This window comes from Ranitomeya imitator, chromosome 3 (genome assembly GCF_032444005.1).
Source record: "Ranitomeya imitator isolate aRanImi1 chromosome 3, aRanImi1.pri, whole genome shotgun sequence".
NCBI lineage: Eukaryota > Metazoa > Chordata > Amphibia > Anura > Dendrobatidae > Ranitomeya > Ranitomeya imitator.
This window is the reverse complement of record NC_091284.1, coordinates 60236421-60252503: the sequence shown is the minus strand read 5'-3', so window position 1 is coordinate 60252503 and position 16083 is coordinate 60236421. Positions and strand designations below refer to the sequence as shown.

Here is a 16083-nt window from a genome sequence, read left to right as displayed (position 1 = left end):
CGTTATTTTCTTTGTTATGGTGGGTACAAGCTAAGGTACAGCAAATCGGAAGAGGTTTGTGTCTTGAGACCTCTCCTCTGAGCTCCTGAGCTCCTTTGTGTCTTGAGACCTCTCCTCTGAGCTCCTGTCTGAGTGCGGAGAAGAGCACCGGCTCACAGACTTTCTATTGGGCTCATACACTGCTCTTTGCACTAAAACTGATAAAATAAGCAATATTAATAGGTGTGAAAGGAAAAATAAAAGCTGTAAAGTGCATCTATAAAAGGAAGCGTGTGGGAGCCTTGCACATGTACGTGGTTTTTTTTTCCCCCCCATGTTTGTTTTTATTAAATGATTATGGTTTTCTTATTTTCCAGGAGAGCAATGGGAATCTGGAGTTAGCCGTCGCGTTTCTTACAGCAAACAATGCTAAGCTCCCTCAGCCCGAAGAAGGAAGCTACTATCAGACCGCGATCCCCAACAATGACCGATACATCAGCGTGGGCAGCCAGGCGGACACCAGTAAGTGGATCCGAGGCCCGCTGACAACACATGGGCCGCTTCGTCTGCCACGGGCCGGCATGGAAACTGTAGTTGGAATCATTTTGACTGTATAAAGTAAAAAAAAAAAAAAAAAAAAAATGCTGTTTGTGTTGTGCTAATGATTCACCACTTGCATCTGTCTGTGACTGAAATTGCTGCAAATTATTGGGAAAATCAGAGTACCGTAGTTTCTTTTGTAGGGAGCTGCCCAAGAGACTCCAGATTTATAAGATGTGAGCCTTTTAAATTTGGCTTATTTTCAACTTGTGTAAAAAAAACAATAAACAAACAAAAAAAAAAACAAACAAAACCCCCCAGAAGAACAAAAAATCAAAAACAATCCAGTGTGGGTGAGTGTTGTGTATCCACATGGGGGGCCTCAGTGGTGATTGATGGCTGCTCTGTACCCACAAATACAGGGGCTCTCCTATTAGCCAAATGGCACAGTCTTTTTATTTTCCGCTTTGGCTAATGGGAGCATGAACTTCTCCCTTTGCTGTGGGGTAGTATGGCGGATCCACTGTAAAAGGGTTTTCCTGCACATATAAAGTAAATTAAAGCGGCATTCCGGAAACAATCACCTCCTGTAGTATGAACCTGCGCCTGTTGGTATGAACCTGCGCCTGTTGGTATGAACCTGCACCTGTTGTTCTTCCTCACTTCCCCGTACTTCCTATTTCCAAACAGACGTTAGGTAGATTTATAGGAAGGGTCGAACGCTGGGACCCCCGCTGATCACCAGAGTGGGCACATATATCTCAGTTTGTAAATAATGGCGTGGTGGTGAAGTATTCGCAATGCCCACCTGCGCCAGGGAAAGGGCCATGACACATGATTTATCGGCATGTCCACTGTGGGTAAGGGGTTAACCTACGTTTACTCTTCTATTGCATATTTGGGGATGGTGGGGGACAGAAGCGGTAGTAGATACGGCCTTCAGGTTTCTCACTGACCATTACTTCTGGCTGTTCTCTCTTGGCTGCTCGCTATTCCTGCAGCTGCACCTGTCTCTAGACACCGCTCTTCGCTCGGGATTTATACAGGATGTTTACTGCTCGGAGGCCTGGGAACCTCGTCTATATGAGAGCGGGTGCATCCTGCTCCTATACACAAGTGTATGCCATATCATTGTCATCAGCCCTGGCCAGAGATTGCACAGGCCGCGACGTGCCTCCCTTACATGATGTCAGGCCGTCCCGCTCTGTAATTAACAGCCCTGGAACTCGTTATGCCGCGGCGAGTTGCTACTTGTTGTTGGGAAACATACATCATAATTATGGCACATGGGTGACCCACTTGTTAACATTACTGTCTCCCACCCAGTCACTAGTGATTGCCGTTCTCTTACTGCAAGAGTTATAGGACTTATTGTTTGCTATTAAAGGCTCTCTCATTACTAACCGGCCCTTTAATCGCAGTGCTTCGGCTCCTAAAGTTGCTGATAATCATTTTCCCTGCAAGGGATAAGTAATATTGTAAGACTGACCATCCTGGATGAATGTCTGTTCATGTAATACATGAGCAATTAGAATCGCAGGCCTTGTGGGGATTCTCCTCTATGATCTTAGAGTGCAAATGCACAGGGATTGTATTGATGGGACCGCCCTTTTAATCTGAGAGCAGCATAATGTAGGGACAAAGACCCCGATTCCAGCGATGGTTTAATCCCGCCCCCACAACTAATTGGCAGCTTTCTGCCTATGCACAGTGTATTGAAAACTGCCAATCAGTGGTATGGGCGGAGTTATACAGCGCACAGCATTCTGAGCTCTGCTAGATCTGCAGCAGAGATAACAGGGATTTTATCAAAACTACATTAAGCAGCCCAGTGAGTGATATATCACTGGAATCAGGGTCTCTGCCCCTACATTATACTGTTTAGATTATATAGCAAAAACGGACTTCTTTAATATGGACACATGTGGAAAGGGGAAAAAAAAATGCATAAAATGGAAATGGTCTTGTAAAATTAACAAAAATCCTCTGTAAGGTTTGGTGGTGGTGTCAATATGGCTGTCATTAAAGATGCTCCTTAAGTCTTTACTCAGTTTAAAGGGAATCTGTTATTTCCCTGCACGTTACTTATTTACTTATATAAAATAAGAATAATGCTGTTTCCATCCACCAGCATGACTGCAGGAATTACTGTCTGTAGTCAGTAGCTCTGACCACTACATAACCCCTGCTTGTCGTAGCCAGATAACATGTTAGAAGCTATATGGGTGGCATTATCATGGAGGCACAGGAGAGGCAGCAGCCTATACTTTGTATAGCAACATGCATGACACCGGCAGGGAGGAACCCCCCAACCCAGTACAAGGAGGGTCCGAAATGGCAGACTGGTGATGGGCTCCCATCAGCAGCGGGATACTCGGGGCTGAGGAGGATTTTGAGATTGTGGCAGAGGAAAAGACTCAGACACATGCTACCTTTTCCCTTCGCCATCAGCACCGTACCAAGAGAGGATCCGCCCCCGAGGAACAGGAAACCTACTGAAATAGAATGCAGAGTATATGTTACATGCTGTTGGATGTCTGCAATGAAACGCTTTCTTTGTTTTCTAGATGTGATTGACCTAACGGGGGATGATAAGGATGACCTGCAGAGAGCGATCGCCCTGAGTCTGGAGGAGTCAAACAGGACGTTCAGAGAGACGGGAATTACCGACGAGGAGCAAGCCATCAGCAGGTCGGGGAATAGCTCGCTCACTGCCATCACACAGAGCCTACTTGTGTCCTCCGTGTTCTGTATTCAAATTGTGGGACCTTGTAAGATGGGTTTCAAGGTCATTTAAAAAACTGTGTAAAATCTAGCACAATTTATAGTCGAGATGTCGTCGACTAATGGGTTGTGTAGACAGTAGATATCTAGAATAGAATGCTGCATTACTTGCAGAATTAATCCCATAAGCCTTCTAAATAATGTGATATTCTATAAATATAAAAATATTGGTGAGTGAATGAAGAAAGAAAAAAAAAAAAAAGATCCGCCAGTTATTCTCTATTCCCACCCGCCAACGCCGCACTTTGCGTTCTTCCGGTGGTGGTGATGGGCTATCTGGTGACCTCGCCATTGGTCTGGGCGGTGTGGGGACATGACGCACAATAGGGTCTTATCTGGTGGGATGTTCTATGTTAACATTGTGGTGGATCCTGATGAAGAAGTTGGTTCAGCTTTGACTCGCTCTGAGAATAAGCGGCATGCTCTAATCCCTCATCATCTGTTAGATTTGCTGACTATTACCCCTATCCTCCACCTATTACACTAATTGTATTTTAATCTGGTGGGGTGTCTTCATGCCGATCCTTTGTCCTCAAGATTAGTCTCCATGAAATGTGTGTGGAAGCAGTTTACGCCATTCTTATTGATTGGTGTGCACACTTGGCTGCACCATCTTGTGTGTGAGTGGGGGCAGAGGAACATCTGCCTGCCGGACACTGGCCTGACTGGCTGCCATGTTGGTGTATGGCCACCTTGATAGTAATTCGGGATCACAGCAGTAAGACGGTATCCATCTACTGAGCCGTTTGTCTGGGTCATCATTAAGCTGCTCAGTTTGAAGCCATCTTTTGGGCTGAGGCTACATGGCGACTTTGGCCGTGACTCCTACATCGCTGCCCCATACACGTGAATGAGATGGCATTGCTACACGCAGGGTGTGGAGACAAGTCACTAAAACCTCAGCTGAGGGTGGACATCTTGCAGTTTGCGTGTTGCGGTCGGAGTACACTCCTGAGTCACTGCGTTGTGAGAGGCTACCCCTAGGGATCTTTCTCCGCCACATCTGTCACGCGGTCTAGCCTCAGCCTTAGGGTTCCTGGACAAGCCCTTTTAAAAAGGGTGCAACGTAGGATAAGTTTGGCACTAATCACCCAGCTTAGGTCCTTTACTTAGATTGGTCTGTAGAAAGAAATCACGAGCCTTGGTCCATAACATTTGGTTATGGACTTCTCTAACATTAGAGGTGCCACTGGACAGCACTTACCCTCCAAGGAGCACCTTAGTCGAAGTGCCAAGATCCACCGCACCAAGTGATGATTGCTGCTTCTTCTGTTTAGGGTATTAGAAGCCAGCATAGCGGAGAACAAGGCCAGCCTGAAGAGGACGCACACGGAGGTATGGAGCGACTCTCCTAATCCTTACGACAGGAAGCGTCAGGACAACTGTCCCGTGGGGCTGAAGAATGTGGGGAACACCTGCTGGTTCAGTGCAGTCATCCAGGTGAGGATTTATCTCTTCTACCTTTTCCTTCCTTTGATTGTGATTATGTGACAATATGTCCTACATAGAGATGAGCAAACCAGAACTATAAAGTTCGGTGTTCGTTCCGTGCTGAACTCCAAACGCGGGCTTCTCCCAGAGGTCCGTTTTAGGCTGTGTGCACACGTTGCGTTTTTTTCGCGGTTTTTCCCGATAAAAACGCTAGAAAACCGCAAAAAAAACGCATACGATAAGCATCCCATCATTTAGAATGAATTCCGCATGTTTTGTGCACATGATGCGTTTTTTTGCCGGCAAAAAAAACGCATCGCGGTAAAAACCGCAGCATGTTCATTAATTTTGCGTTTTTTTTGCGGATTTCCCACTACAAAATGCATTGGGAAGTGTCCGGAAAAAAACCAGGGCAAAAACGTGTCAAAACCGCGGCAAAAACGCATGCAGTTTTCTTGCGGATCTCTTGCAGAAAATGTCCGTTTTTTTTTTCTCAGGAATTTTCTGCGAGAAATCCTGAACGTGTGCACATAGCCTTACAGTTCAGTAGTTCGGGGAGGAGAGAGAGAATTTTCCAGCTTCAATATTCAGGTCCCCACTGTTTGTTTTTTTTTGTTTTTGTTTTTGTGGTTTGCGTTCAGATAGAGTTCTGATACGTGAACCGAACTTTGGACTAAAGTTCGGTCAAACATGATGAATCCGATAACGATTGCATGCAGTGAAGGAGCGAGTCTCATAAGACCTATTTTAACATGTGACATTTAAAGGAAGTCTGTCACCTGTTTTATGCAGCCCCATCTGAGAGCTGCAGAGACCCTGACTCCAGCAATGTGTCACTTATTGGGTTTTTTCTGTACTTTTGATAAGTGTTTTACCTGCTGCAGCTTTGCTAGTCTTCTCAATGACTCCTGCTATGTTGTCCTAGATGCTCATGAGCTTTCATTCACCCCGTGCCTATTACCATTGATTGATTAGTGGCTTTCTCCTGATGTGTTGGCAGAAAACTGGCAATCAATGTTGGTCTGTGAGCACTAGCAGAGCTGCAGCAGATGAGTTATTTTATGAAACCTACAGCAACGAGCCACGTAAGTGACTCCAGTCTGGGTCTCTGTTCCTATTTTACACTGCTCTCAGATTAATGAGCATAAATCCGCTAACAGATTCTCTTTCACAAACCTGATTTAGGGTATGTGCACACGTCAGGATTTTTAGCGTTTTTTTTTGCGGAATTTCGCTATAAAAATGCTATAATTCCGCATTAAAAACGCTAAAATTATGCTTCCTATCATTTAGAATGCATTCCGGATTTTTTGTGCAGATGTAAACGTTTTTTTCCGCAAAAAAAACGCTTACCGCTAAAAATCCGGACATGCTCTATCTTTTTCCGGAATTTGTGCGGATTTCTAAGCCAAAATGACATTCCGGAAAAAAAAAAAAAAAATCCGCAAAAATTCCGCAAAAAATACGCGCAAAAAAACGTGCAATTTCCGCGAGAAATCCGCGCAAAAAAACCCGCGGATTTCTGGCAGAAATGTCAGGAAAAAATCCTGACGTGTGCACATACCCTTAAGGTATATTTTAACAAACAATGATTTGCAATCAGCCTCGAGCAATTCAATCAAGGGAATCTCCCAGGTAATAGGAGGTAATACAATACAGTCAACTAGGATTGCGGTTAGAAATCATTGGCAAGTCGCTAGTGATAAGCGAACATGCTCGGAGAAGGTGTTATCTGAGCATGCTTGTGTGCTATTCGAGTGTCTTCAGCGTGCTCAAATAATATGTTTGAGTCCCTGCGGCTGCATGTCTGACAACTGTTCACCAGCCACAACTCACACAGTGATTGTCTAAGAAACAGGCAACAATGCAGCCGCGGGGACTCGAACATATTATTTGGGCACGCCGAAGACACTCAGTTAGCACCTGAGCATGCTCAGATAACACCTTATCCAAACACGTTCGCTCATCACTACTGGTCGCTAATAAACCCTCACAGCTGGACTATGCGGGGGTGGGATAGGGAATTTTACATGGGGTTATCCTATAACACGGTGACTCATTAGAGACATAAAAAGAGACCTCGCACATATTCAGCGAGTGAGTGATCTCATGGGGCCAGTGCCAGGATTGTAACCCAATGCCCGGGCTCTTGAGCGTCTGCCCGGTTTATGTTTATGGGCTGCACAGTGTGTACGCGGCCAATACAGTCATAAGGGGCGCGCTCAGATTTCCAGCCACATTATACCCAGTAGTGACCAATCTGCCTCAATAAGAATATTATGAACCTGATTAAAGTGGGTGACGTGGATGTCGGCATTTAATCTCGGGGTCATGTTTGCTCTAATTGACACGTGAAGCAAGGTTGCCAACTTTTTTTTTTCTGGACAGACAATATATTTTACAGAAACAATGTAAAACCATAATAAATCATTATGATTATTGGTGATCCAGGTCTACAGCCCATAATTATGATTATGGGACATCGGCTGCACGGCTAAATAATGAAAGGCCAAGAGAGATCAACTACTAATTGTAGAAAGCGGCTGCTGTTGAAGAATCCCTCTAAATCAGATCAGTCAACAGCCACTCCTTGTCTGGCAGCCATCAGTGTCTCTGGTCTTCTGTCTCAGTTGAAGTGGAGTGCGATCATCTTTTAATTCGCCGGTCACAGCTCGCGTCTATTCCTTTCCATCGATGGGGAAATGTTACTTTGATTAGTTTACGATAAATGGTCGGACTCTGCTGAAATGAAAGTCTCCACAAGCCCCGTAACGGATAGTAACAGATGGCGAACCACGGCCGTCAGCTGCGGAGACGGGATTGTTTACTTCCTCTGATTCATGTGTCTGTGGTTTAGTCTGACCTCAGGGATCCGTTATCCGGCTGCTTATTTTCTGCCTCCAAGATCATGTGCACTTTATTAATGAAACTTCCATTTGTGCAAAAGAAGGAATTAATGTAAGAAGCGAGAACCGTGCGGAAGCCCGGCCATGAAGTTCCCAGCGCGGCTGTAATCTGCTGATCAGCAATGTGTGACCGCGGGATCTGTTGATATATAAATATAGAATGTGGACGGCAAAAACATCATATGACCCATGTTATCTGCAGAGAGATCGGGTATATTTAAAGGGGTCTTCTGGCTTTGGTAAATAAATGTTATTCATTGTGTAATGAAAACTTATAACTTCGCCCATCAACTGATTGACATGGCAGTAGTGCGCCGGCAAGACCCACGTCCCCTTCACCGGGGCTGTGGAGTCGGTAAGACAAACCTCCGACTCAGATTCCTCAATTTCCATGACTCTGATTCCACGAAAATGGTCTCCGACTCCATGACTCCGACTCCACAGCCCTGCCTTTCACCAAGCACAGCTCCATACCAGTGATGAGCAAACTTGCTGAGATAAGGTGTTATCTGAGCATGCTCGGGTGCCAGCAGAGTGACTTCGGCGTGCTCAAAATGTTCAAATCCCCGCGGCTGTTCAACATCATGAGTCAGTGATGGCTGCAGTTATGTATTCTGGGTAGTAAGGGTGTCTAGAGCAGAAGGGTCTCACAGTCTGGAAACAACTTCTGATCTCCGGTCTCTAAGGCTAAAGTAGGAGTGAGAAATATATATTTTTTCTTTTAATTATCTTTTTATTAATGATAACCTAACCAAATATCAGACTGCTTGTGAGAGGAGGTACAAGGAGAAAGGCCGACTGGCACTGCGCAGAGAGCACTCGAGAATAACATTACAAATAAATAGAAACTTATTCGTGGAGGCAACTGTAAATTGGCGCGATCCCTAACTAAAGGAAGACCATCATCAAATAGGAAAGTGTAATGGTGAGAACTTATAGAATTTTAAGAAAAACTTACCCCTTGATTAAGGAATATAGGATGCAAGTTTCAAATTGTATGGCTGGACGTTAAGTTGGGGGAATTAAAGACAAAACAAGGGAGAAGGGGATTGAGGTTAGGGAGGGAATCTTTGTGAGGTGCAAATTTGGGATGAGTCTCCGTTGGAAGTATAAAGCGGACAAACACATTGAGCCCGATACATGAAGTCGAGCGTTTTTTGTACCGGTCTTGATGACAAGATGGGCTATAGTGTGTGTCCGTCTTGCCTCCTGCTTGTAACATCTGACAGAAGGAAATCTATCATAAGCAGGAGGCAAGCAAGAAAGGCGGGAGATGCTTTACATAAAATACACTGGACAAGCTACAGTGTGAATCAGACCACATAATTTTAATTATTTATTTTAAGAGCACCATTGATTCTATAGTGCTGTACAAGAGAAGGGGTTACATATAAAATACAAACATAAATTACAGTCAAAATAACAATGACAGACAGACGTAGAGGGCCCTGCCTTTGCTGGCCTACAGTCTACAGAATTTAAAAAATAATAAAACACAGGTATATTCCCCTCCCGCAGAGGCGTTGTTCCAGCTATGTTGGCGCTGATTTTCTCTTTTTTGGACGCGTGCCATGCCTTTTTTGAAAGCAGTCTGCAACCAATGAGTGACGGCAGTTTGGCTGCAGCTCATAAATATTCCGTCAGAGCAGATGTCCTCTCTGATGAAAAAGTAAAGGCTGCAGTCTGCACGTGACGCAACAATATCACTATCTGGGAACAGCGACCCCCAACATCAATGGAACAACACCACTGCGGGAGTTAAGTATAGATTGCTTTCACTTTACTTAGGGTCCTGAAATAAATGGGGATTGTGCAGTAGTGGGGAACCACGTCAATCACTTCTGTTGCACTATATGGGCAAACATTAATGCAGAACAACTTTTATATTGCTTTCTATCTGACACACATTGGTGGGTCATTGGCTACTGTCGCTTGGCTGATTGGCCATTTGCAGTTTCCTAGAAGCCTCTAGACTGTGAACAGTTTGATCTTTTATCTCAGATTTCACACCGAATACACCTTGTATATTTAGCTTATTAAAAGTGTTGGCTCTGACCTAGGAGACACTTGCTCACAGGATGGGGACTGCCAGCTGATTTTCTCTGGCGAGGAGACACGACTCTCGCAGCCGATTAGCAGTTGAGACCAACGTCTTCTTTTATTTTGACAACTGTGAAAAGTGGCTGATGACAGACGGCTCCTTAGTGAGGCTAATTCTAAAAAGAGCTGAGACAATGTGTACTTGTCACCCTGCCGGGACACGCCGTGCTGCACATGGATGCAAAAATATATTGTTTAAGCTCCTAGATATTTTTTTTTTAATGTAATATAGATTGCCTTGACTTCATATAAACGCTGGAGATGATTGGATATCTTGCAAAGTTGGAGCAGACATTTAAAGGATGATTAAATTGTCAATTCACTTTTACTAAACTTTTGTCAGGTCGTATAAACAAGTCAGAAGTTTTGGCTGGTGGTGTCCGAGTTCTGAGAGCCCAGTCAATCACTGAAACAAAGGGGGGGAGAGAGGCTTTTCTGTTGAGCTGGTCTCTAGTCTTTGGTGGGCGCAGCGCTTTTACTTCCCTGCTATAAGAATCGGTGGGCAGGCAACGCTTGGACCCTCAACGATCAACATTACGATGTCAAAAGTTTTGTACATGTGCCGTCATTCTTAAAACTAGTACTTGCCCTCCCCAGGTCCTGTGCCCGCTCTCTGCCGAGGTGCGGGTCTTGGTGTGTTTGGCTGCAGTGGTAAAGGTATATCACTGCTGTAGCCAATCAGTGAACTGAGGGATCTTAAAATAGTTGGGGTCAATTACCCGAGAATGGAAAACCCCTGTAAGTGTGAATTTACTCCTTACACAACAGATGTCTGTATCTGACCAATGTCTTATCCTGTACAGCTTGTTTTCTAGAAATTAGGGATTGTTAAAAGTGGAAAATTCCTTTAATTCACCGTATTGTTGGAGGTCACACTCTGTAATAAATGAATCTGCAAAACCGCTTTAAAGGGAATCTGTCAGTAGGATCAGCCCTCCTAATTAATGATGAGCGAGTGTGCTGGGATAAGGTGTTAAGTAAGCATGCTCGGGTGCTATTTGAGTGTCTGCTGCATGTTTCACGGCTGTTCGACAGGCACAACACATGCAAGGATTGCCTGTTTGTTACTCTATCTGCAATCTGATGTCTTATTTCAGTGAAATCCATATTTTTTTCATTTGTTAATGAGCTGTTAAGAGCTATGAACATAGATCTCCCAGAGAATCTTCCTCCAGAGCTTGTTTGGAATGAAATGAGGTGTTACTAGGGTGAGACATGTAATGACTGACAGTCTGCTCATTTCAATAAGCTCTGGAGGCAGATTCTCAGCGAGAGCTATGTCCGGCCCATAGATATTAACATCTCATTTACATATTAACAAAAATGTGGATTTCTCTGGAATAAGACATCAGATCTCAAGGTATCATTTTATTCATGCCCTACATGCCCATGTTGACAGCTAAGGAGGGTTTATCCTTCTGACAAATTCCCTTTAAACTCTAGGACACTAGTGTTGTGTTTTCCTACAGTTCGCCCACAGGGCAGGAGAAGCATTACATGAGGAACACTGGAATAATTCGGCTATGTATGGTAGGTCCTCCGGGAGACTGTCGGCCGATGTGTATAGCAAGACTTCTGTTCACATGGCGCAGGCAAACATTGTGACACAAGTGTGTATACGTTCTTATTTGTGAGGATAAACTGCATATATGAGAAATAATCAGCGTGTAGATTAAACTTGTCTTGTTTCTTTCACTTTCAGTCTCTCTTTAATCTGCTGGAATTTCGCAGGCTGGTATTAAACTACAGCCCCCCTGTCTGTGCTCAGGATGTTCCGCGAAACCATAAGGTGGGTGTGCGCGTGCACCGTACCCGTGGGCATACATCCTGCATAAATGCAGCAGTGTCATCATTCGTGCTTAAACACCCACAGCTAAAAGAACAAGTGTGAAAATATTCTAGCACGAATTAACATTCACATGAATTTCTGCATTTTGCAAATTCCTTAGTTTTTTTCTATTGGAAATGTATTTCAGACGGGTAAGTGAGCAGTGATTGGACAGTGTCTGTGTAGTGAGCAGTGATTGGACAGTGTCTGTGTAGTGAGCGGCGATTGGACAGTGTCTGTGTAGTGAGCGGCGATTGGACAGTGCCTGTGTGTAGCGAGCAGCTATTGGACAGTGTCTGTGTAGTGTGCAGGGATTGGACAGTGTCTGTGTGTAGTGAGCAGAGATTGGACAGTGTCTGTGTAGTGGGCAGCGATTGGACAGTGAGTGTGTAGTGAGTGGCGATTGGACAGTGTCTGTGTAGTGGGCAGAGATTGGACAGTGTCTGTGTGTAGTGAGCGGCGATTGGACAGTGCCTGTTTGTAGTGAGTGGCGATTGGACAGTGAGTGTGTAGTGAGTGGCGATTGGACAGTGTTTGTGTAGTGGGCAGAGATTGGACAGTGTCTGTGTGTAGTGAGCGGCGATTGGACAGTGCCTGTTTGTAGTGAGCGGCGATTGGACAGTGCCTGTTTGTAGTGAGTGGCGATTGGACAGTGCCTGTGTGTAGTGAGCAGGGATTGGACAGTGCCTGTGTGTAGTGAGCGGCGATTGGACAGTGCCTGTGTGTAGTGAGCGGCGATTGGACAGTGCCTGTGTGTAGTGAGCAGGGATTGGACACTGAGTGTGTAGTGAGTGGCGATTGGACAGTGCCTGTGTGTAGTGAGCAGGGATTGGACAGTGCCTGTGTGTAGTGAGCAGGGATTGGACAGTGCCTGTGTGTAGTGAGCGGCGATTGGACAGTGCCTGTGTGTAGTGAGCAGGGATTGGACACTGAGTGTGTAGTGAGTGGCGATTGGACAGTGTCTGTGTGTAGTGAGCGGGGATTGGACAGTGCCTGTGTGTAGTGAGCGGCGATTGGACAGTGCCTGTGTGTAGTGAGCGGCGATTGGACAGTGCCTGTGTGTAGTGAGCAGGGATTGGACAGTGCCTGTGTGTAGTGAGCGGCGATTGGACAGTGCCTGTGTGTAGTGAGCGGCGATTGGACAGTGCCTGTGTGTAGTGAGTGGCGATTGGACAGTGCCTGTGTGTATAGTGTGTGTATAGTGTTGTGTTGTAGATGAACCCATGAGTGGAATGGTAAAATCTGGGATTGGAGCAGGTCAGGACACCTGGCACAAACTTGTAATTTACTTTCTTTGTAGATTTCGGGTCTGAACATTGCTGCTGAACTCCATGCGTTTTTCCTCTTTCAGTGCTACATTGGTTAAATCATTCGCTTAAATGCCTATTGATGAAAAGCCCCAAAGGCGAGCAAACCTCACTGTATAAGAGGCCGCCCCGCCCCTGATGAATGCAAGCTTTTCCATTTAGAAAGTGGATTCTTCCATTAATACTGGAGCCCATGGTACATGTCACCTCAGGGTTATCCACCTACATCATGATGGGCGGTCGGCTGCTGAGCAAAGACTAGCAGGAAGCCATGACGTCATCACTCTTCTGTCTCCAGAAGCCTGTGATTGGCTGTGGCGGTCAGGTGACTAAAGCAGCACATGTGACCAGACAACCTGCCAATGTAACGCCGTTTTGTTCACCCGACTGCTGCATCCAATCACAGGCCTCTGCGGCTTGATGACAGAATAGGACAACATGGCTTCCAGTCCGGTGCAGTCCACCGGAGCAGCCTGCGCTGGATCCACAGAGGTGAAAGCAGTTGAGGTGCATCAGTGTGTTATTTCCCACCCCTCCATGGCACCTGTGCGGATAGGGGATAACTTGCTGATCGCTGAGGGTCTTCTCACTGGGGCCCTCATCGATCTGGAAAACTGGACCCCGACTGAATGGAGTGGTGGTTGATGATGTGCGCCGCCGCTCCATCATTCCTAGTGGGACCACCAAAGGTGGAGAAGTGCTTCACTTTACTGGTCTTCGACAGTCCCCTGAATGGAGCAGCCGTGCGCTTCATCAAACTCCTTTGTATTCACACGTGGCTATTAAAAGCCCCGGTTCTTGGGAACCCTGGGGCTTGTCTCCCATTGCCATGAATCCAGTCCATGAAGGGACCTTCAAGATATGGAAAGACAAGTGGGAAAGCTGAAAGTGTGACTGAGATCTGTAAAAACCTGTCATGGAGAAGCGTTCTGTGGGTTCCCGGCACTGAGGACCGCTCCAATCACCAGAACGAAGGGACAGAATTGCTCACCATGGTCTCGGCCTACACCTTCTCCTTTGTCGAAGGAAAGTAGCCCTCAGATGGCCACTTCTGCATTTTCTTTTTAAGGATTAGTGGGATCCTCCTGGCAGCCAGAACCCCACCCATCAAAACGTCTGACATCTCGGAGGCCTTTAGAAAGATTTACTCGTTAGCTATAGTAATTCACCCCGGGTGGTCTTACAGGAACATGATGGTCACGATTTGAAGGTGATCTCACGTTAAAGGTACCTTCACACATAACGATATCGTTAACGATATCGTTGCTTTTTGTGATGTAGCAACGATATCGTTAAGGAAATCGTTATGTGTGACAGCGACCAACGATCAGGCCCCTGCTGTGCCATCGTTGGTCGCTGAACAAAGTCCAGAACTTTATTTCGTCGCTGGATCTCCCGTGGACATCGCTGGATCGGCGTGTGTGACACCGATCCAGCGATGTCTTCACTGGTAACCAGGGTAAACATCGGGTAACTAAGCGCAGGGCCGCTTTCCGGCCGCTGTGCTCACAGTCAGTACAGGAGGAGTGCAGAGAAGCAGAGTGCCGGGGACAGACAGCGTTAGGTAAGTATGTAGTGTTTGTTTTTTTTACTTTTAGGATGGTAACCAGGGTAAACATCGGGTTACTAAGCGCGGCCCTGCGCTTAGTTACCCGATGTTTACCCTGGTTACCGGCATCGTTGGTCGCTGGAGAGCTGTCTGTGTGACAGCTCTCCAGCGACCAAACAGCGACGCTGCAGCGATCCGGATCGTTGTCGGTATCGCTGCAGCGTCGCTTAATGTGAAGGGGCCTTAAGATTTTCCTGTGGATTCCTCTCTTTCTGTGAGGATAATTGACAATATAATAGGATTTAATGGGGTTTTCCGATGAGGCAGGATAGGCGATAACTCGCTGATTGGTGGTGGTTTGACCAGTGGGACCTGCACCGATTGGCAGAATAGGGAATTGTTATCCCTGATGGGGCATTTTTTACTTTAAGATGGAACACAAGTTCCAGAGAAAGCCAAGTGCAGCGCTCATGCTCAATGCTGCTGCTTTGAAATGGGGGTTAAAGTCAGACCTACCCCCCAATCAAGCTGTCGCCGATCCCATGAGTATTCTGTGGATGGGTGATGACTTTTCACCGGAGAACCCCTTTAACACTTCACAACTTGCTGTGAATGTCAGCTCTGCTACGATTGTGTATGGTGGACACAAGATGCTGTAATGGTCGTCTGCTTAGAACGGGAACAATTTTAATGTTTCTGATATTAAAATAATTAAACTTGACCATGGAAGTAAGATTGCCATTTTCTCTTGTGCCATAGGAACATAGGAATCTGCCTTTTATGCGAGAGCTGCGCTATCTCTTCTCACTACTGGTCAGTTCTAAGAGGAAATACGTGGATCCTTCCAGGGCGGTGGAGATTCTGAAAGATGCCTTCAAATCCAGCGATTCCCAGCAGGTGAGTACTCGAGGAGTTGTGGCCATAGATCCCGCAGAATAGCTTATTAGTAGGGTGGTGCTTGGGCGTTCAATGGTCGATATCTGCGCCACCACGTATTTTTCGGCAAACTTTGTGTAGTTGATTGCTTTTGTGTACGTTTAGGCTATGTTCACACGTTGCGTTTTTGCTGCGTTTTTTTTTTATGCAAATATTAAGATACGTTTTACAGTGCCAGAAAAAGCTGAATTTCAGAAATCTCATGCCATTGTTTTTTTTTTTTCCTGACTGAAATGGAATGCTGCTGTGTTCTTGAGCACTTCAGCATGTCCCTTCTTTCAGTGTTTTTGCAGAGTTTTTTTTACCCATGGAAAGCAATGAGTAAGTGCAAAATTTCAGCAAAAAACGCAGGTGTCAGGTTTTGCTGCATTTTTGGTGCAAAAACCTCAGGAAGTTGCATCATGTTTTTATATGCACTAAACTTTATCAGCATGCATGACACAAATCTACATGGAAAAAAGCAGAAAAAAACACGATAAAACCTGCCTTTGTTAAGTAGCTTCTTTACTATCGAGAAAACAGGTTGTGCCTGCAGAAAAAAAAAATGCAGCAAAATCGCAACATGTGAACATAGCCTTAAAGGGGCTTTCTGCTTTCAGATTGCAGAACCTGCCGGTCACCTCTCCTGACATAACTATCCTATGTGGCTCCTCTGTTATTCCTCCTGTGTCCCTGCACTCTTGGGCACTGTAGGCGTAGTGCTGGCCATTTCACTCTGTTTAG

The 16083-nt window shown here is 45.6% G+C and overlaps 1 protein-coding gene across 6 annotated transcripts in view; it reads left to right on the top strand.

The window, feature by feature from the left end:
- USP25 (ubiquitin specific peptidase 25) overlaps nt 1-16083 on the top strand; it is a 115278-nt gene that overhangs the window by 25676 nt on the left and 73519 nt on the right. For all 6 annotated transcript variants that reach the window (XM_069760893.1, XM_069760897.1, XM_069760898.1 and 3 more), the window contains 5 exons: nt 357-501; nt 3087-3210; nt 4581-4743; nt 11443-11529; nt 15184-15321. In XM_069760893.1, the coding sequence (XP_069616994.1) occupies nt 357-501; nt 3087-3210; nt 4581-4743; nt 11443-11529; nt 15184-15321 (657 nt within the window). The remainder of the gene's footprint in view (nt 1-356; nt 502-3086; nt 3211-4580; nt 4744-11442; nt 11530-15183; nt 15322-16083) is intronic.